Source organism: Syngnathoides biaculeatus, chromosome 10 (assembly GCF_019802595.1).
Source record: "Syngnathoides biaculeatus isolate LvHL_M chromosome 10, ASM1980259v1, whole genome shotgun sequence".
In the NCBI taxonomy this organism is placed as follows: Eukaryota; Metazoa; Chordata; class Actinopteri; order Syngnathiformes; family Syngnathidae; genus Syngnathoides; species Syngnathoides biaculeatus.
The window spans coordinates 29,266,745-29,288,316 of NC_084649.1; the positions used below are offsets into that span (position 1 = coordinate 29,266,745).

General features: G+C 42.9%; 1 protein-coding gene across 2 annotated transcripts in view; it reads right to left on the reverse strand.

Annotated features, from left to right (window-relative positions):
- nucks1a (nuclear casein kinase and cyclin-dependent kinase substrate 1a) overlaps window positions 1-21,572 on the reverse strand; it is a 138,011-nt gene that overhangs the window by 80,445 nt on the left and 35,994 nt on the right. The window contains exon 3 of one of the 2 annotated variants that reach the window (XM_061832982.1): window positions 4,757-4,847. The exons of the other annotated variant lie outside the window; for it this stretch is intronic. Coding sequence (XP_061688966.1) covers window positions 4,757-4,847 — 91 coding nt within the window. The remainder of the gene's footprint in view (window positions 1-4,756; window positions 4,848-21,572) is intronic. 2 annotated transcript variants of the gene reach the window in all.

The following is a 21,572-nucleotide window of genomic DNA, read 5'->3' on the forward strand; positions in this document are numbered from 1 at the left end:
AAGTAAGTTTCTTTCGCCCTGTCCCGTTAGGAGTCGCCATAGCGTGTCATCTCAGATGAACGCACGTATTTGTTTTGGCACAATTTTTACGCCAGATGCCTTTCCTGACACAACCCTTGTCAGGGAGTGGAGGCCCCAGTGGGATATGAACCCACAACCCCTGGTTTACCAAACCAATGCTCTCACCACTGTCTATTTCAAATCTACAGTAAAGGGTATTTAGGTCGTCGGCTAGCCTGCTTTTGTTTTCTACTGGGGGGGAACGTCGCTTGTAATTAGTGAGCGATTGTAATCCGTGCCAAACTGATTTGGAGACATTAGCGCGAGCTGTTTTTCCCAGTTTAACTGCATAGTCCCTCTTTGCAATGATAGTTTCTTTAGGCAGCTGATTTGTAGTGCGATTGTAGAGGGCCCTGCCCCACTACGATATGCGATCTCTTTAGCCTACTGAGTTGCCAAAGTCTTCCTGAAAAACCAAGGTTGTTATTAAATGTACGAAACGTTTTTGTTGGTACACACACCTCCTCACAGAAACTGACATATGCAGTAACAATATATGTGAATTCGTCTAAGCTGCACGCTGAATTTCCACTCCAGTGTGTGTCGTCAAAGCAGCTTCGAAGTTCTAATTTTGCCTCGTTGGTCCACTTTTTAACTGATTTTACCAAAGGCTTTGCATAACTTAAGTGCTACCAGTAAGTAGGTATTAAGTACAGCAAGCAGTGATCAGAAGAGCCAATGGGTGCGCGCGGGATTGCACAGTATGCATTTTTAATGGAAGCATAACAGTAATCGAGTGTGTTATTTGCCCTCGTTGGACATTTCACACCCTGCTTATATTTAGTGAGTCCGTGGTTAAGTTTAGCAGTGTTAAAATCTCCTAGGATAATGAGCGGTTAATGTGTGTTTTTTCTCTCGAGCTCTGCGAGCGTTAGCAGTGCTGCATTCATGCTAGCTTGAGGCGGAATGTAAACAGACTAGAATGAAAGATCCGAACTCACGTGGCAAATAAAACAGCTTACATTTAAAAAACAATGACTCTAAAAGCGGGCTGCAGTGTGTGGGGAGCTGTGTAATGTCTGTACATCATCTCTCATTTATATAAAAGCGTAATCCACCACATTTCGAGTTTTAGCTCCGAGACGCGGTCCAAATGATGAAGGTGAAAGCTCAGGAGTGTAATGGCGGCGTCAAGGATGCGTCGACAAAGCCAAGTCTTCATGAAGCACAGAGCAGCAGAACATCCAAAGTCTGCAGGTCTTGATCAGAAGCTGAACTTCATCCATTTTGTTGGCAATGGAGCGTAGGTTCGCGAGATGAATCGACAGGAGCGGTAGTTGATGTCCCTTGTTCCGCAGTTTAAGTTGTTTCCTGGCTCGCATACTTCTTCACTGCCAAAGCGAAGCCCTGAAGAGTGCGCCGACGAGTCACTCCAGAAAAAGATTCAGCCAATTGCCGAGAGTTGTCAAAAAAAAAAAAAAAAAATGACCAGAGAAGACTCTCTGGTGGTTAGCAAAATCTCTCATGGACTTGAGTCCAATCTTGCCCCGTCCTGATAAAGTTGTTTATAAATGCCATATACTTTGGGGAGTTTTTTTTGTTCATGAATTAAATATGACAAAGAGGCATTAATAATATGCCCAAACAAAAGAAGAAAGTTGTCCCACAAACGACAGAAGAGACCCCTTCAGCCGAGGAAGAAACAGTCGACGACGAGCTAGCCATTCAGACCAAGAAGAGCTAAGGCTACAAAAAGACGAGGGTACAGCTAACCAGCTAAACATAGTACAACAACTGAGAAAGTTTCGATGGGAAAGTGTGGAGACTCTCCACTGAATACGAGAGGACAAGCATATAAACTATACAATGGATAAAGCTGAACAGAGAATTGCAAACACAGAGGAGAGATTGCAGGGAACTAAGGAAGCTACGAGGGAGCTGCTAAAGATACAAGCTAAGTTGCAAGATAAACTATCAGACCAAGAGGGAATAGCGAGACCAGAAAATATAAGAACTCATGGAGTAGCGGAGGGGCAGGAGAACAATTTCATTTCGACGATGATGTTCGTGAACAATCTACTGAAAGAACACTTGTAGTGGCTATACACCGAAGATCTGAGGATCAAACGCTCTCACTGAGCACTGGGAGCAAAACCGCCACCAGACGCACCACCGAGGTCCATTGTCGTGACCGGGAGTACGTGGAGGCGAGGAGGGCTCACGTTTCAGGGTAGGCGGGGGACATTGAGTCCGAGTGGACGATGTTCTATGCCTCCACTGCTGAGGCAGCCGACCGGAGCTGTGGGCGTAAGGTGTCGGTGCCTGTCGTAGCAGTGAACACATTAGTGGACACAAACAGTGAGGGATTCTGTCAAGTTGAAGAAGGAGTCTTATCGGGCATGTTTGGTCTGTGGGACTCTTGAGGCAGCTGATAGGTACCGGGTGGTCAAGCGGAATGCAGCTTCAGTGGTCATTGAGGCAAAAACCCGGGCGGAGGAGGAGTTCGGTGAGGCCATGGAGAACGACTTCAAGACTGCTTTGAGAAAATTCTGGTCCACTGCCCGGTGTTTCAGGAGGGGGAAGCAGTGTAACGTCAACACTGTACAGTGTGGATAGGGCACTGCTGGCCTCAAATCGGGATGTTGTGAGTGGGTGGGGAGAATACTTCGAAGACCTTAATTCCACCAACACGCCTTCCCATGAGGAAGCCGAGTCAGGGTTCTCTGAGGCGGGCTCTTCTATCTGTGGGGTTGGGGTCACCGAGGTGGTTAAAAACGTCTTTGGTGGCAGGGCCCGGGGGATGAATGAGATTTGCCCAGAGTTACTAAAGTCTCTGGATGTTGTGGGGCTGTCCTAGTTGACAACTCTGCAACATCGCGTGGATATCGCAGAGAGTGGTTCTGGATTAGCAGACTGGGGTGGTGGTCCCCTTTTTAAAAGAAGGGGAACCCGGAGGGTGTGTTCCAACTATAGGGGGATCATTCTCCTCAGCCTCCCTGGTAAGGTCGATCCAGGGGTGCTGGAGAAGAAATATGTTCGAATAGTACAGGACATGTATGAGGGGAACAGTACAGTGGTGAGGTGTGCTCAAGGTGTGACAGAAGAATTTTAGGTAGAGATGGGACTCCATCAGGGAACAGGCCTGAGCCCCTTCCTGTTTGTACTGGTAATGGATATGCTTGCAGATGAGGTTATACTGGAATCCCCTTGGACCATGATGTTCGCGGATGACATTGTGATCTGCAGTGAAATCAAGAAGCAGGTGGAGGAACAATAAGAAAGAAGGAGCTACTGGAAAGGAGAGGAATGAAGATGAGCCGAAGTAAAACAATATATGTACGTGAATGAGAGGGGTGGAGGGGGAGGAGTGAGGCTACAGTGAGAGGAAGGGTGGAGGACTTCAAATACTTGGGGTCAACAATCCAGAGCAATGGTGAGTGTGGCAAGAAAGTAAAGAAACAAATCCAAGAAGGTTGGAACACCTGGCGGAAGGTGTCTTGTGTGTTATGTGACAGAAGACTCTTTGCTCGGATGAAAGGCAAAGTTTATAAAATAGTGGCAAGGCCAGCCTTGATGTACGGATTAGAGACGTGGCACTGAAGAGACAACACAAAGAGGAGCTGGAGGTAGCAGATCTGAAGATACTGGTGGTTTCTCTCAGAGTGAGCAGGTTGGCTCGGATTAGAAATTACTTCATTTGAGGGACAGCCAAAGTTAGATGTTTTGGAGACATGAAGGTTTGAGGGAGCAGACTTTGAAGGTTTGGACTTGTCCAGAAGTGAGAGAGTGGCTACATTCCTTCATCAGAGCCGCATAAAAACAGGCAAAGAGCGCCACAAGTGGCTCGAGCACTGCTGGTTCGCCACCCCGGGTCTAAGTAAATGATTTACTTTCCTCCTCGTTTACAGGTCTGTTGCCTTCTGTTCGCGCTCCCCTTTAGAAACCTTGTTCTATTTCACTGATCGACTGCATCTCAATAAATATCTGTTAAAATACTAAGAAAGCAAAACTCAACATTGAAACCGTTCCGGGAAAAAGAAAAAAAAAAAAAAAAGATCCAGAGTCTCCACTCTGCTTGACCTACAGCCGAACAGGACATACATTGTTTGTAATACTTTGAAACGTTTGTGAATTTTGTCTCAAATTATTGTGATGTAAAGTTGCTATGGTGAAGAGTTTGCTCAATGTTAAGCCCCCCCATCAATGATTTGAAGACTAAAATAGATGCTAAAATCATTACGTGCAAAAGTACAACCAACCGTTTACCCTGTTTGCTGCCTCATAGTTGGCATTGACGTATTTTATTGTTTCACTCACCCAATTGACAGAGTTCACTTTATTGAATCTCCACCGGTGTAGTCTGAAACTGAGTGCATCAGACGTTTCACATTGTGAGTCATTTGGACAATATAATCTTACTCGAAGTGTTGGACTGAGGTGATTGGTCATTAACTTTAACAAACTTAATATACACTTTTGTTCGTCGCTATTAGCCTTTGTGAACGTTGTTCATTGGTTTCAGCACTTCTTCAGGACTGGAGGAAGAGGCATCAAAACGGTAAACCAAAATTTCTAAATTTGAAAGATTCTGTGAATAACTGAAAATTTGTCCCGGTTCCAATCTGTTCACAATTCTCGACACCCAACCTTATCCATGAGCTCCTTTTACCGTATCAAGAATCTAAAATTACGAAACTGATCTTAGAAAGTATTCTTGCCTTAAAGCATCTCAAAAACTAGCCCAACTCCTTCTTACCTTTCATCCTGTGAATTCTTTGAGCGCTTGTGCTTCAGCTCACGGGGTGCAGAGCGTATCTTCTTAGGCTTAGAGTCACCAAACTCCTCATCTACAGAGAAACAACATATGTGTTCGTATCTCAACATCCTTATAAATGGTACCGACCATTCATCCATCCATTTTCTATATCGTGCATTCTTTCTCTAGTCACGGGTGAGCTGAAGCCTATACCAGCAGACTTCGGGCGAGTGGCTTAATTAGGGGTGAGAAATTATATGATCAAAGATGGTAATAAATTTCCCGACAATCTCAGTGATCGGAGGTGGATATTTCCTTCATCTAACATGGCCAGAATGTGCACAACAATCAATCAAGAATGGTTTGCTCGAACATTCGGGATGGATTCCCTCCTCACATTTTCCAAAACAGTCAGTCCGTTGTGAAAAAGGGATTTCACAGGTGCAAAGGACGAGAGCTTTGTGGGTTCTAAATGACAGGTGTGTATAGAGCTATTAAAAAAAATAATAGTTGTGGGGGACTAATTTGCCTCACAGTTTATATCATACGTTACGTGTGAATTTAGAATAAATCCCCTTGGTCAAACCAGCAACATATAACAAAGCTCTTGTATTGCGTTTAAGACAATTTAGTCCCACACACAATACAATACAACACAAAAGAATAAAATAGAAGTACAAAGACAGTTTAGCAGAGTGTAACATGAGCTAACTCGCTGACTAGACGTATAGTCATCAAACTCGAACAACTTCTCCAAAAGAAGCAATAATAAAAAGCTCCGCCCGCGTCTGACAACGTAATCCTTCTCTTAGAACGTAACAAAAGATCCGCATTCATAACAATATCTATTTAAAAAAAAAATATATATATATATAATATATATATATATGTCAGTTGAGCTTTAAAGATGAGGTAAAAAGATTTAAAAGGAGACATAATGTTAACAAGGTATGTGTCATCACACCTGGAGAATGTTTAAAATCCTAGGATTCATCATCGCGGGGGGGGGGGGCAGCTTGTTTTTCTTGTATGTTGCACCTCAAAATATATTCAGAATTTGTTGCACTGTTGGATAAAAATTCTCATATTTGCCATTCAATTTATTTGCTTTATTTGTTCAGTAAACTAATATGATGGAGTTACTGTTTAAAATAGACAGTTTTGTTATCAAAAGCTGTTAGTAAAATGTTGTACCAGTTTTAGTTTTCAATACAGACATTTTATAACTGGCTATTTAACGTGTTTTTTTTCTTTTGAAATAATTGTGATAATATTTGAGCTTGGACAATATGAAACAATCATGATCATTTGGTATGCCTCATCTCTAGGCAGAATACATCTTGGAGTGGTCGCCAGTCATTGACTGGGCACATAATAACCCTCGAGATTTCAGCCTGCACCAGGTTACTGGTGGATATTTTTCAGCAGAAATTTGTTAGCCAATGCAGAGAGGTTGAGAAAACAACGAGGTGGGGGAAAAAAAGGATGCAGTTTTGCTCTAATATGAAAACATTTTTACAAGGCATTCTATAAGCAATATTACATGAAAATCTTTCCCAAAAAGGAAACACGGCCTCAAACACACACACGCACACATGCAAAACTAAATTCTTCCAGAACCCATTATCCCATTTTACAAAAACCTGGCATTGCCTGTTTTATACTTAGTTTGGAGCAACTACTCCTACCATTTTCAGCATCTTTACATACTGCAATTCTGGGGAACTCCTGGCGCATAGTTACTAGAAGTACTCTATGAGGCATGGTGTTCAGAGAAAATTTAAAGGACTAATAGCACCGTAATCTAACCACCACGAGAATGCTCATTTGCCCCTAGGCATGTCACGATAATTATTATATCCACTCATTGATGGATCAATAAAATGGATACGCTCAATGCTGAACTCAATAAATTGTCATTGTTTTGTTGACTCGGCCTGCAGCTCATACAGAGCGCCGACAAAGTTGGACAGCTACTGGACTCACGAAATGATGGCCGGCCAGCGTAGGCTTAGTCCAATAAATACTTCACAGACTTGTTCCATGTGCCACGCGTAGATTACAGAACAGAGACAAAAGCGAAAATTGTTACATTGGGTAGCCCGTGAGCTAAGGAGCTAAAGCAACTCGACCATGTCTATATGCTCAGCGCATCAATGTGCTGTGCGTGTTTGTCTCCATATAAGACACACGTGAAAATCAACCATTTATTAACTATAACAACATTAGCAACGGTTTTTCAACCAGCAGTTGACTAGAGCAAATTTATTTGAGTGAGAGGTGTAGGCTGGTCTCCACCACCTTCAGCATACACACCCACACAGTCCTGCAGCGGGACCCTTACATTTCATGATTTCAGATCTTTGGGATTTTTTTTCTGATTAATTCAAATTTGGCATGCTTTTTAAAATCCTCTCTATGATGTATGAAATTTAAAAAAAAAACTTTTTAGCAATTTTACTAAGTTGATGGCTATTCCTCTGTGCCAAATGTTTAAGTGCAACTTTTTGTCAAAAGAGATTCTATTTTATGCACGTTTTATTTTTTAAAATAAAACAAAATAAATGAAAATTAAAATAAAAATTTACATTCTATTCTAGTTCTACATTCAAAGCCAATATTCAAGATTTGAGAATTTAAGGTTAATTGTTCTTGGGAAAAAGATGTAGTTGAACTATTATCGGTCTATCCTAAATACTTCTTAGAGGTACATTTGAAGCCAGATTTTTAAATAGATAAAAATTTTATTCTCTCAATATCTGAAGGCAAAACAGACTAAACCCCTCCTGTTTCAGGTCAGTCTTGATCACCAAAATTATTGAACACAATAATAGTGGATTTCTAGGAGAATTTTACATTTTTATCAAGATCAAAAGTTCCCATACAGTGAAGAAAATAAGTATTTGAACACCCTGCTATATTGCAAGTTCTCCCACTTACAATTCATGGAGGGGTCTGAAATTGTCATCGTAGGTGCATGTCCACTGTGAGAGAGATAATCAAAAAGAAAAATCCAGATATCACAATGTATGATTTCTTAATGATCTATTTGTGTGATACAGCTGCAAATAACTATTAGAACACGTCTATCAGCTAGAATTCTGACCCTCAATGACCAGATAGTCTGCCTTTTAAAAGTCCACATCCACTCCATGTACTATCCTGAATCAGATGCACCTGTATGAGGTCATTAGCTGCATAAAGGCACCTGTCCACCTCATACAATCACTAAGACTCAAATTGGCTGGAAAGGGCTACAGAGAAATTGCCAAGCAGGTTGGTGAAAAAAGGTCCACTGTTGGAGCTATCATTAGAAAATTGAAGAAGCCAAACATGACGGTCAATCTCAATAGGAGTGGAGCCCCATGCAAGATATCACCTCATGGGGTCTCAATGATCCTTAGAAAGGTGAGGAAACAGCCCAGTACTACACGACAGGAATTGGTCAGTGACCTGAAAAGAGCTGGAACCACCGTTTCCAAGGTGACTGTTGGTAATACACTAAGACGTCATGGTTTGAAATCATGCATGGCACGGAAGGTTCCCCTGCCTCAACAAGCACGTCAAGGCCCATCTTAAGTTTGCCAATGACCATTTGGATGATACAGAGGAGTCATAGGAGCAGGTTTTGTGGTCAGATGAGACCAAAATGAAACGTTTTGGTCATAATTCCACGAACCGAGTTTGGAGGAAGACAAATGATGAGTTCCATCCCAAGAACACCATCCCTACTGTGAAGCATGGGGGTGGTAGCATCATGCTTATGGGGGTGTTTTTCTGCACATGGGACAGGACGACTGCACTGTATTAAGGAGAGGATGACCGTGGCAATGTATTGTGAGTATTTGGGGAACAACCTCTTTCCCCTCAGTCAAAGCATTGAAGATGGGTCGTGGCTGAGTCTTTCAACATGACAATGTCCCGAAGCACACAGCCAGCAAAACCAGGGAGTCTCTCTGTAAGGAGCATATTAAGGTTCTGGCGTGGCCTAGCCAGTCTCCAGAACTAAACCCAATTGAAAATCTTTAGAGGGAGCTGAAACTCAGTGTCTCTCAGCGACAACCCAGAAACCTATGTGATCAGAGAAAATGTATGTGGAGGAGTGGGCCAAAATCCTTCCTGCAGTGTGTGCAAACCTGGTGAACAACTACAGGCAACGTTTGATCTCTGTAATTCAGTCCCTGACATTTGACGAGCGCGACCGCACTCGTGCACCATCGCACTCGCAAATCTGCACAGTCGAGCATTAAAAATCAGGCGCGTAAAATCTGTTACGAGTAGAAATGCATAGAAATTCTCAGCGCACATGAAAACCAATCTAAAGCAGTGAAACACAGCTTGACTACTGTTTTTTTTTTTTTGTTTGTTTTTTTTTAAACAGAATCACACGGTCTCCTGCTCATTTACCTGACTCCGCCCCCCTTCGGCTCTTAAAGAGGTACACACAATTACAAACACCGTCCACCAACACAGTCTGGGCTAAGTAGAGCATGCTGCTTGTGTTTACTCTCGATGATAATGGTAAAAGTAAAATAAATAAAATTGAAAAAAATTGCTGTTGCTTTAATTAATGTCGGGGTATGTGAATAAGAAAACGAAAAGTGGTAAAACTAGACAAAATTTTTTCTTTGAGTAAAAAAGGTCTGGTCTGAGGCCAAAGTAGAAAGTACAGGATGAGATGGTGTTTAAAGTTAAAATCCCAACCTTGGTACAGTCTGATTGAGGATGAAAGAACAGACAATAAATTGCACAAAAAACTAATTCTGTATTTCAAATATCGGAGGCAACATAATATTTACTTTAAAACTGTTTGGGAGCATCATTTTCGTTTCAAAATGCATTGCTAAAGATATTGTGGGTTAAAAAAAAAATTATACAAACCTGCAAGAGACCTTTCACATTCATAGTTCATAGTTCGCTTGGTTTATTTACAGTCACTCACAATTGACAAGCGCGAATGCACTCTCAAATCTGTACAGTTGAGCACGAAAAACTATGCGCGTAAAATTTGTTACGAATAGAAAAAATAAATATTGAAAGACGTCGCTTATTTTGTGTAGTTGACAATTTACGCGCTTATTTCATAAATGTTAACTAAACAAGCCTGCTCCAAAACAACCAGCATTCACCCGGAAACAGAATGCAAGTTAGCATTTTCATACTGAGCATTTACGGAAGTTAGGCCAAAAGCGCATGTTCAGAGCTGCTTCACGTGCTGCAAGCGCATTTACGTCAAAAGTCACCAACATCATGAGCCATGCCAAAGGAAATTCAGTTATACCAGGGGTGCTCAACGCAATGATCCTGAGGCAGTGTGACGGTGCCCCACCCCCCAAAAAAAACACGTTAGATTATCATCCACCTCGTCGCCTGACTCAGGTGTGGCCAATACGTCGAGCGCACACACAAAGGCGCATTCTAGCAAGCAGGCCTCCTATTTACGGCAGTTCCACAATGCATGCTAACCCCCCCATGGCAACAATAAATCACGATTGCCGACAGGATTGTTTGTTACAATGTATCACTATCTTGTTGCCACTAAGGCGAGGTTGAACTAAACTTTCAGCATCTTCAAAATATTGCGGGTATGCACCGTTTATCCCTTGACAGGCCAGTGCACTTATCTTTCCTTCAGATAAAGTTTGCCAGATCAAGGATTTTTATTGATGAAAAATTTTAAATATGTTGTACAAATATCTGTTGGAATTGCAAATTACAATTCTGAGTTTTAAATTTAGTTTTAATTTAATAATTTTTAATTATGTATTTGTTTATTTTATTTTTAATTATTCTAGTTATCAGTTATGTTATATTATTCCATTAAGTTATTTTAAGATCTTGAGATTCCATCCCTGTTCACACCCACAACTTTATCTGCGGGCACGACTGGTTGGCCACACCCGTAACTACATCTGCAACCATGACTTACCACACCCGGACATTTTTCAGATGTGAGTGACTGATAATTGCAAACAACGGCTACTGTACCAAATATTAACATTGGTTTTCTCAGTTGTTCAAATACTTATTTGCAGCTGTAACACACAAACAGTTAAAAAAATCGTACATGTGATTTCTGGATTTTTCTTTTTAGATTACCTCTCTCACAGTGGACATGAATCTACGACAAAAATTTCAGACCCCCACCATGATTTCTAAGTGGGAGAACTTGCAATGTAGCAGCGTGTTCAAATACATTTTCTTCACTGTATATTTCCTTATCAAAGAGTAGCATTTCATTTGGATTGGATGACTTGGGTCAAATATTTTGGGTAACCTTCCACAAACTTCTGACAGTACTCTGCTGAAATCCTGACCCATTGCAGCCGACAGAAGTGGTGTAACTGAGTCAGGTTTGTCGGTTGCCTTGTTCACACACACTTTTTCAGAACTGCCCACAAATTATCGATGGGATTCAGATCAGGGCTTTGTGATGGCCACTCCAAGATATTGACTTTTCAATCCTCATTTAAGCATTTTGGCAGGATGCTCAGACTCATTGTCTATTTGGAATACACATTTGTGCCCAGGTTTTAGCTTTCTGGCTGATGTGTTGAAATGTTTCTTTCAAGGTCCACTGTCATGAAATGCATGATTTTTAGTATGTTATTAATGAAAAAATAAAGAATGGACCCATCTACTTTTTTAAGCAAAACATGATTTTGATGTATATGGCTTTTTGTAACTCCCACCATGAAAATCCTCTCGAGAGGTTTGTTTTCGACAAGAAGCAGGAAGTGACGTTTGAGGCAATAGCTCGCTCAAGCGGACTCATTTGTTTCTATTAGTTTTACCTGCAGGAAGGTAGCTCAAGGGATTTATTTTTGCGAAGAAGCAGGAAGTGACCTTAAAAGCATCAGCACACTTAGGCTGGCTCATCTGTTTATATTAGTTTTACCTGCTGGAAGGTAGCTCGTTCCTTCTTGTTAGCCAAAATGGCCGGCTCGTTGAATTGCTGGATCTTGTTCGAACACTCGGGGATGGATTTACTCTTCATACTTTTAAAAAAGACCCGTTTCGTCGTGAAAAATAGATTGCACAGGTGCACAAGATGAGAGCTTCGTGGGTTCCAAATAACAGGTGTGTATAGATACTTAAAAAAAAAAAAAAGGAAAAAAAAGTTGGGTGGGAGGTGTAATCCTCTCATAACAAAAGATCCACGTACGTAAGTCAGGGGTGTTAAGTGTGTCGGCTAAAGGTGAACTGGGCGGGGAGGAGGTTTGACGAGGCTCTCCCGCCACCGGTGTCTGGGCACCCCACCGCGCACGTCAGCTCGCTCGCCACAGGTCGCCCGCCAGCGACAGCTTGCTGGCCGGCAACAGTTTGCGCGTTGGCCCTAACACAAGGAGAAAGGTCCACACGCGCACGGCATGGGTCCTCCTGAGTATGCTACATAGTGTAGAGAAGTCCGTTGTTAGTTAGAAGAGATCCAAGTATCATTAGAATATGGCTAAAAATGATGGGGTAATATTGCTCAGTTTATTTCACTCGATTGTGAGATGTTCTCTTCTTTGAAAACAGCTTCCGTGTTTCATAGCAAGTTGCCACTATGAGTTTTCAATGGCGAATGTCCTGGTGTAACATCTGCTGATGACGTTGCAGGCAATATGGCGACCACTTGGATGTTGAATGAGACTTCCACAACTTTGCACATGGATGACACACTCTCCGCTCATATTTATTTTTTCATATAGACATTGAAGTGAATAATGTTATATGTATTTTTCATTACAATATCTATTTTAGAATGGTTAGGGTTAGGCACGACAGTTGAGATTTAATATTACCATGTAATGATATTTCTTCACAATTTGTCTATTTCATGAAAAGCTCTGGCTCCTGCTCAACCAAAACAGTCCCACAAAATGATGGTGCAACCTCCATGCTTCACAGTTGGTATGATGTTCTGAGGGTGGTACCAACTGGAAATCCCACCCAAGGATGAGCCACACTTGTGGAACTCCATGGTTCGCTCTCTGATTTTCTGCCCATTTCTTTTGATTTTCCTCATGATGTCAAACAAGGAAGCAGAGTATTTGTGGTCTTAACTTAAATACATACCAAGGTATACTGTCAATTAACTTCCATGTTGTCAATCAACCAAATTAAAAATGCCAAATTAATCAGGAGCTTCTAATGCCATGACCTCATCATCTGGGCCTAATGATATTCTTTAAAGTGGGACGGTCATCCCTATAAACATTCTAAAATAGATATTGTAATGAAAAATACATAACAGTATTCACTTCAATTTCGATACAAAAAAAAAAAAAAAGTGAGCGGAGAGCACGTCATCCACGCACAAAGTTGCGCAATTGAGTGTCCTCGACCTATTAGTCGCGTCCTCTGTCCTTGACGTCATCGTCACTTCCGCCGTTGAAAACACGCAGTGCCTGCTACTAAGGAAGCCAAACAACAGAGATATTCGGATTTTTCCGACGCCCTTTCTGACACCGAAGCTCTTTCCGAAAAGGACAACACCACATAACCGAGTGAAGTTATCGGGGCAATATTACACTATTGTTTTGAGCCCTCTGGGCAATATTACACTATTGTTTCGAGCCATATTCAGATGATATGCAATCACACCAAAACTGCATCCCCGTCCGAGCCACTTCCGCGTTGGAGATCCATCGCAGCCGGCCGGTGTGGCGAATAACAGAGCCAAATCGTGTTGCTTTAGGGGGGTGCTCACAGACGCCGCAGTACTGAGCAACAGTCAAGCCAGGGCACTTTATGCGCGCATGCGAGTGAGTAACGCATTCTCGGCTGGGTTCTTCAGAGTCGCCCCCGTCGCAAAGCCCAACGTGCAGCCTTCGCAGAAGCTGTGACCGCCGAATGCGGCGCCTCAGCCGGTGTGGCTGATTTTCGGCGCCGTGGTATATAAGGAGGAGGTGGAGCGCAGCTATGCTGCTTTTAGGGGTATGTTCAAAGCTGCCGCAGTACGCGATGAACACTATCGAGACGAGGCTGAGTGAGACATTGTTGGCTGGATGACGCACACAGACACATTTCATCCGGGGATCTTTTGTTACGTTATGAGAGAGACCGATTACGTGGTCCGCCCCAAACTATTTTTTTTTTTTAAGTGGCTGTATGCGCACATCAACACATTTGATACCCGGATCTTTTGCTACTTTATGAGAGAGACCGATTACGTGGTCCGCCCCAAACTATTATTTTTTTTTAGTAGCTGTATACACACCTGCCTGTTATTTGGAATCCACGAAGCTCTCGTCCTCTGCACCCGCTCAATCCATTTTTTTTTTTTACAACGAACAGGGTCTCTTTCAAACTTACGAAGGGTTTTTCCATTCTCCCGAGCGTTCAAGCAATGTCCAGTAATGCAATGAGCCGGTATTTGGCTAACACGAAGGAACAACGAGCTACCTTCCCGGAGGTAAAACTAATGGAAACAAACAAGTCCGCGAGGGGGCGCCGCTGTCCTTTACGTCATTTCCTGCTTCTTCTCGAAAAACAAATCCTTGAGAGGATTTTCATGGCGGGAGTTACAGAAAGCTGTATACGTCAAAATCATGTTTTGAGTTGAAAAAACACATGGGACTATATTGCCTGTGGGTCTTTCATTAATAATATACCAAAAATCCTCCATTTCATGACAGGCTCACTTTAAAGACATGGTATATTTTTGTGTCTGTAAACTTCTGACTTCAAAGAAAATCTAAAATTCAGTCCCTGCCCCTCCACGCGCACACCCGCCTGCATGTCGGGGGGAAAAGGCGCCCCGCACCTCCATTAACGGCAGCAGCGCACATTGAGCACCCCTGACTTATGTACTTTATTAAGTTATCATGACAGGATCTTTTGTTCTGAGAGAAGGGCTCCATTACGTCTTCGGGTGCCGATGTCTGGAATGTTCAGGAGTATGGCTGTTCACGGTGCTTTACTACCACTGCTGCTTTTGGACAAGTATACAATTGCACGGACACCACATTGTCTTTTGTGCTACTTCGAACATTCGCTGGAAATAACATTTTCCTTTTTGGAACATTCATTCGACTTTGGTGACTATACGTCGTTTGGCTAGTTAGCGAGTGTTACACACTACTAAACTGTCTTTGTACTTTTGTGTTAGTTTGTTATTGTGTTGTATTGTATTGTGTGTGATTAAATTCCTAAACGCAATACAATTGCTTTGTTATATTTTGCTGGTTTGACCAATGGGATTCAAAATTCACATGTAACATATGCTATAAACTGTGAGACAAATTAGTCCCCCCCGAACCATTTTTTTTTTTAATAGATCTATACACCCCTGTCATGTGGAACCCACAAAGCTTTCGTTGTTTACACCTCTCCAATCCATTTTTTCACGTCGTTTTTTTTTGGAAAAGTGTGAAGTGACTTCTCGTTTGTACAAGAGGTAAGTACATTCGACTGCACCTGAAGTTGTATGCATAATACGTCACTTCCGGCTTCTTCTTCAACCCCAAACTGTCCACACATTCTTCATGGCAGGAGATGAAAAAAAATCTATACACGGCAACATTCTGACGTGCTGTGAACAAACTGATGATTCCATTCCGGCCGATTTTATTTATTTTTTTTTTTTGGGGGGGGGGTAAACAACATACTAATTTTCATGTTTTTGGGGTCGGTGGCACTTTAAGAAAGAAAGTCAGAGGTTCAAAGATGATCAGATACCATCATATTTCCCACCATAAACAATGCTGACTAGCTATCTGGGAGTGTTACTCCCATAAATTACCGGGCAGCATTTGCCCAGGATAGAAATCTTTGGGTTCCAGGAGAAATGTGTTTGGAAAGAGAAGAGCACTACCAGGAGTGGAGCCAGTGGGTGCATTTCAATCAATTCAGGAAACCTCACTAGGCCCCAATATGAAAAGGGTTGAAAGCTCTCTCTCTCTCTCTCTCGATTTCGTGGATGAAGGTGATTGGCCATTCTTATAGGGTGGAGCGAATTGTTCCTGGGTGATGAACAAGACTGGAGCATGCTAAAACTAATTACGACCAGTGGCCATCATTTTTTGAGAGGGACAAATGGCACTCAGACACCTGGGATGGAGCAATAACAGGTTTATAATGCCCTTAAAAGTCCAGTATGTGCGCCACACAGACGATCACTATCCCTTCCATTTTTCTCCTCACTCGTGAACAAGACCCCAAGAGACTGAACTTCTTCACTTGGGTTAGAATTTCATCCTTGATGAAGGGTACGCCACCATTTTCCGACTGAGGACCATGGTCCAGATTTGGAGGTGCTGATTCTCATCCTAGCTGCTTCACACTCTGCTTCGAACTGCTACAGTGACATTAGCGATCACAACCTAATGAAGCAAACAGAACCACATTACCTGCAAAGAGCAGAAATGCAATGCTGAGGCCACCAAATCGGACATCCTCTACACCTCAGCTGCACCTATAAATTCTTTCCATAAAATTTCTGAACAAAATCGGTGATAGAGGGTAGCCTTTGCAGAGTCCAACTCTCACTGGAAACGAGTCTGAATTATTACCGGCAGTAAAGACACTGACACCAGTTGGACAGGGAACAAACAGCCTGTATCGGGAGGATCGATACCCCAAACTCTCAAAGAACCCCCCACAGGACACAGTCAAACGCCTTCTCCAAGTCTACAAAACACATCTAGACTGGTTGGGAGAACTTTAATACACCCTCAAGGATCCTCCCGAGGGTGTAGAGTTGGTCTACTGTTCCACGGCGAGGACAAAATACACATTGCTCCTCCAGAATCTGAGATTTGACTTCCCGGTGGATCCTCCTCTTCATCACCCCTGAATAGACCTTACATGGGAGGGTTAGGAGTGTGGTCCCCCTGTAGTTGGAACACACCCTCCAGTCCCCCTTCTTAAAAAGGGGAACCACCACCCCAGTCTGCCAATTCAGAGGCACTGTCCCTGATGTCCATGCAATGTTGTAGAGGCAGGTCAACCAGGACAGCCCCACAACATCCAGAGAATATAGGAACTCCAGGCGCATTTCATCCACCCCAGGGCCCTGCCACCGAGGTGCTTTTTCACCACCTTAGTGACCTCAACCCCAAAGATGGAAGATCCTGCCTTAGAGAACTCAGACTCTGCTTCCTCATTTAAAGGCATGTTGCTTGAATTGAATGTCTTCGAAGTATTTTCTCCCTCCCCCATCCTTCCGAAACACAATTTGACGGTTCACTACTTTCCCCTCCTGCCAAAGATGCCCAATCGGACTCCTTCTTCAGCTTGACAGCATTCCACACTGTTGGTGTCTACCAATGTGTTCGGGGGTTTCCGCCACGACAGGAACCGACCACATTCCCAGTCGGCCGCATCAGCAATGGAGGGGCAAAACATCGTCCACTCAGACTCAATGTCCCCCGGCTCCCCCTGAACATGACCAAAGTTCTTTCGGAGGTGGGAGTTGAAATTCCTTCAGACAGGGGAATCTGCCAACAATTCCAGGCAGAGCCTCACAATATGGTTTGACCTGCCACGTCGGACCACCACCTTCCCCTACCATCGGAGCCAACTCACCGCCAGGTGGTGTTCAGTTGACAGCTCCGCCTCTCTCTTCTCCTGCCTGTCCAAGACATGTGGCTGAAAGTCCAATGACACGAGCACAAAGTACATCCCATTGAACTGTGACTTAGGGTGTGTCCAGGTGCCAAGTTCACATGTACACCCTTATGCTTGAACATGGTATTCGTTATGGACAATCTGTGATGAGCACAGATGTCCAGGCCCAGAACACCACTCAGGTTCTGATCAGGGAGGCTGTTCTTCCCAATCATGTCCTTCCAAGTCTCACTGACATTGCCCATGTAGGCATTGAAGTTCCCAAGCAGAATGATTGAGTCCCCAGAGGGAGCGCACTGCAGCACTCCCACTAAAGACTCCAAAATCGGTGGGTACTATGAACTGCTGTTTGGTGCACAGCCAAACCGTCAGGACCTGTCCCCCCCACCTGAAGACAGAGGGAGGCTACCCTGTCATGCACCGGGGTGAACCTCAACATACAGGTGCCAAGCCGGGGGGGAATAAGTATACCCACACCTGCTTGGCACCTCTCACTGTGGGCACCTCCAGAGTCCTGGTACCAGAGCCCAAGCAGTGCGTAGAGGAGAGTCCGACTACATCTTGTCGAAACTTTTCAACCTCACACACCAGCCCGGGGTCCTTCCCTGTCAAAGAGGTGACATTCCATCTCCCTAGAGCTAGTTTCTGTAGCCGAACATTTCTCACACCACCGTAGTAACATGTAGCTATAATACTCGTGGAAATTAGTATTCTTCCTACTCTGAGAAAACAATGCCGCAACTTTCTTCTACTTTTATTTAAAGCTTATAGTTAATGATTTGTTCCATGCGTGCATTGCACTCCACTCCCCCTAAGAGGCCAACACACACACACACACACACAACAGGCACAGCAGATAAATCCATTCACTGTATAAAAAGATGGGATGACGATTTCAGACTACCTGATTTTCCTGTTTAGAATAATTGGGATAACCAAAAGTATATCTGTGCTATATGGCAGAGTAATGTTTTTTTTTTAAAGACAACTTTTATCAACACTGTAGCCTGTACCAGTTATTGAATGGACCTTTCTGACATGTCAATCACTCATACAATAACAGCCAATTAGATAGCTGCATTGTCTTAACCCCTGGCTTGTCCTGCCCCTCCCGCAGCCATGTCTCACAAACAACACTGTTTGTCAGTCGCGTGCGTTTTGAAAAGTTAAAGTTAGGAAGAAAATGGTCCTCAGATGCCATGGGGAACATGGAATTCTGAGAAAAGATATCCTGCTAGGTTAAAAGGAGCCCGGTTGATTAATTTTCCAAAGCCTAAAAAAACAGTTGGCGAAGTGTCTCCAATTAATTAAAGCTTGCGACCTCACGTACAACTCGGTGTGAAAAATATAAACAAACACAAGGCTGTATGTTTGAAGGTAAGTGAGGGAGAAGTATCTTCTGAGTTTGAATTCATTAGTATCAGTGCTTTATACATTGCAGGAGAACAACTTTCACTTTGTTAGCCTATCACTAACTTGGTGAATCACGTAATGTTTTATGCCGACGAGTCGGTTAGTGATACGTAAATGCGCGATGTCATGCAAGAGAAATGTCTATTTGCCTATTTGTATCACATGGACTTTTAAGACAGAGCACTGGGTTCGATTACGAGCCAAGTCAAATGAATACACCCACTCACTTATAAAGACTACAATGATGTTAAATGTGATCTTTCCAAGTAAAAAGTACTCACCCTGCTTTACATCTGCAGTATGATTCCACTATTTTATCCTGTTGGATTTCAACATGAGGTTTGTGAGGCACCAACCTTTTTAGCATCGAAACACTTGATTTGTTGTAAGATCAAGCGACACTGACATAACTAGTTAAAGCGTTGGCCTCATAGTTCTGATGTCTGGAGTTCAAATCCCAACCCGGCCTCTGTGTAGTTTGCATGTTTTTCCTGCGCTTGTGGGGGTTTCCTCTGGGCATTCTGATTTCTTCCCACATCCCAAAAACATGCATCAATTGGGAATTCCAAATTGCCCCTAGTCATGAGTGTGACTGTTGTTTGTCTTTATGCCCTGTGATTGGCTGCCAATCACTTTCAGGTGTACCCCACCTCCTACTCGATGGTGGCTGGGATTGGCTCATGCACTACCGGAAACCTTATAAGCATAACCAGCTCAGAATACAGATGGATTCAGTCTGGAAAAATCATTACATTCGCACATTGTTCATTTGAGACTAAATATCACTTATTGTGTTAATTGTCAAAAATGAGTTTTGACATCCCTGGAATAAGGGGTATGGATTGTTGACTTACTTTACTGTCTTGAAAAGGGAGGATGAGGTGTAACACCAATGACGGCAACTGTTTTTGTTTTGAAGGAAGCTTTGAAGTTGTCTTTTGGGGGATTCAGCAATTTTTTTTTTGCAATAAAGAATACTGTCGAGACTCAAAGCATTGGGAAATTTGTAGCCATGAATGCAGTCACTCAAATTTGAAAAATGTACGAGTTTGGTAGGTCATGCTCGCAGATAAAGTTGCGGGTGTGATTATGGATGGAATCTCAAGACTTTAAAATAACTTACTAGAATAATATAACATAACTGTAATTTAAAAATAAAACGAACAAATACAGCCGGGACGGTAGCTCAGCTGGTAAAGCGTTGGCCTCACAGTTCTGAGGTCCCATCCTGAACCCGCCTGTGTGGAGTTTGCATGTTCTCGCAGTGCGTGTGTGGGTTTTCTCCGGGCACTCCGGTTTCCTCCCACATCCCCAAAAACATGCAACATTAATTCGACACTCTCAATCGCCCCTAGGTGTGATTGTGAGTGCGGCTGTTTGTCTCCATGTGCCCTGCAATTGGCTGGCAACCAATTCAGGGTGTACCCTGCCTACTGCTCGTTGACAGCTGGGATTGCCTCCAGCACTCCTGCGAGGATAAGCTACAAAGAAAATGGATGGATGGATGGATGGATAAACAAATACACAACTAAAATAAAAAAAAAAATTCAAACTCAAATGATAATTTCCAATTTCAACTTATGTAAATAAAATATATCAAATTTTTTCATTTAAAATTTTTCCATCAATAAAAATTCTTGATCTGACAAACTTTATCTGAAGAAAAGTTAAATGCACTGGCCTGTTAAGGAATGAACACAAAATGTTTTGAAAATGAAGTTTGAAAGTTGAAGTTTAGTTCAACATCATTGTCGTGAGTGGAACCACCTCCTCGCCCAATTTACCTCCACGTCGGGGCTATCGCCGGGCGATCCACCAAGGCCAACTCGGCCTGGTCCACAAGGCGGCGATCCACAAGGCCGTGTGGAGGCCGTCCTTCCGCAGTTGCTGTACGGAAGCCGTTCAACGCGCACATCAACACATTTAGCACCCCTGACTTACGTGTGCGGTTCTTTTGTTACGTTACGAGAGGATGATGTCCCCCCCGAATATTGTTTATTTTAGTAGCTCTATACACACCTACCTGTCATTTGGAACCCACGGCAGTCTTCTTTGTGCAATACATTTTCCATGACGAACCAGGTCTTTTTGAAAAGTATGAAGAGTAAATCCATCCTCCCGAGTGTTTGAACAATATCCAGCAATACAATGAGTCGGCATTTTGGCTAACGCGAAGGAACAATGAGCTACCTTGAGGAAGTAAGACTTGTATAAACAGACGAGCCAGCCTGAGTGCGCTGCTGCTGTTAACATCACTTCCTGCTTCTTCTCAAAAACAATTCCTTGAGGGAATTTTTATAGCGGGAGTTACAAAAAGCCATATACATCAAAATCATGTTTTGTGGTGGGGGGGAATCGGGGTCCATTCTGGCTTCTTTATTTTCCATTAATAACATACCAAAAATCATCCATTTCATGACAGTGGACCTTTAAAGTGTGATTGTGAGTGCAACGGTTATCTGTCACCGTGTGCCCTTCGATTGGCTGGCAACCAGTTAACTTGAAGTTGGAAAACGAGGTTTGCCAACTCGAGAAGACCAGGCTGGGTTTCCGTAGAAACAGGGCGAGGTGGCTCAAGTTGGAAGAACAACACGAGCAATGGATTAACAAAGAACAAAGTATTGCTGTGAGAAAAAGGAAAAAAATAAATGAAAAGGAAAAAAAATAAATGAAAAAACAACGAAGCAACTTCATTCAATGGACATTGCCGTGAATAAAATAAAGTGAAGTTGCAAGCGATGTGGGAGCGATGGATGACAAATGACGAACACAACGTTATTAAGAGGCGGCGAGTTACGCCACAATTTCTGATTGACCAAGACCAAGCTGAATTTGGAAAAAATGGAAC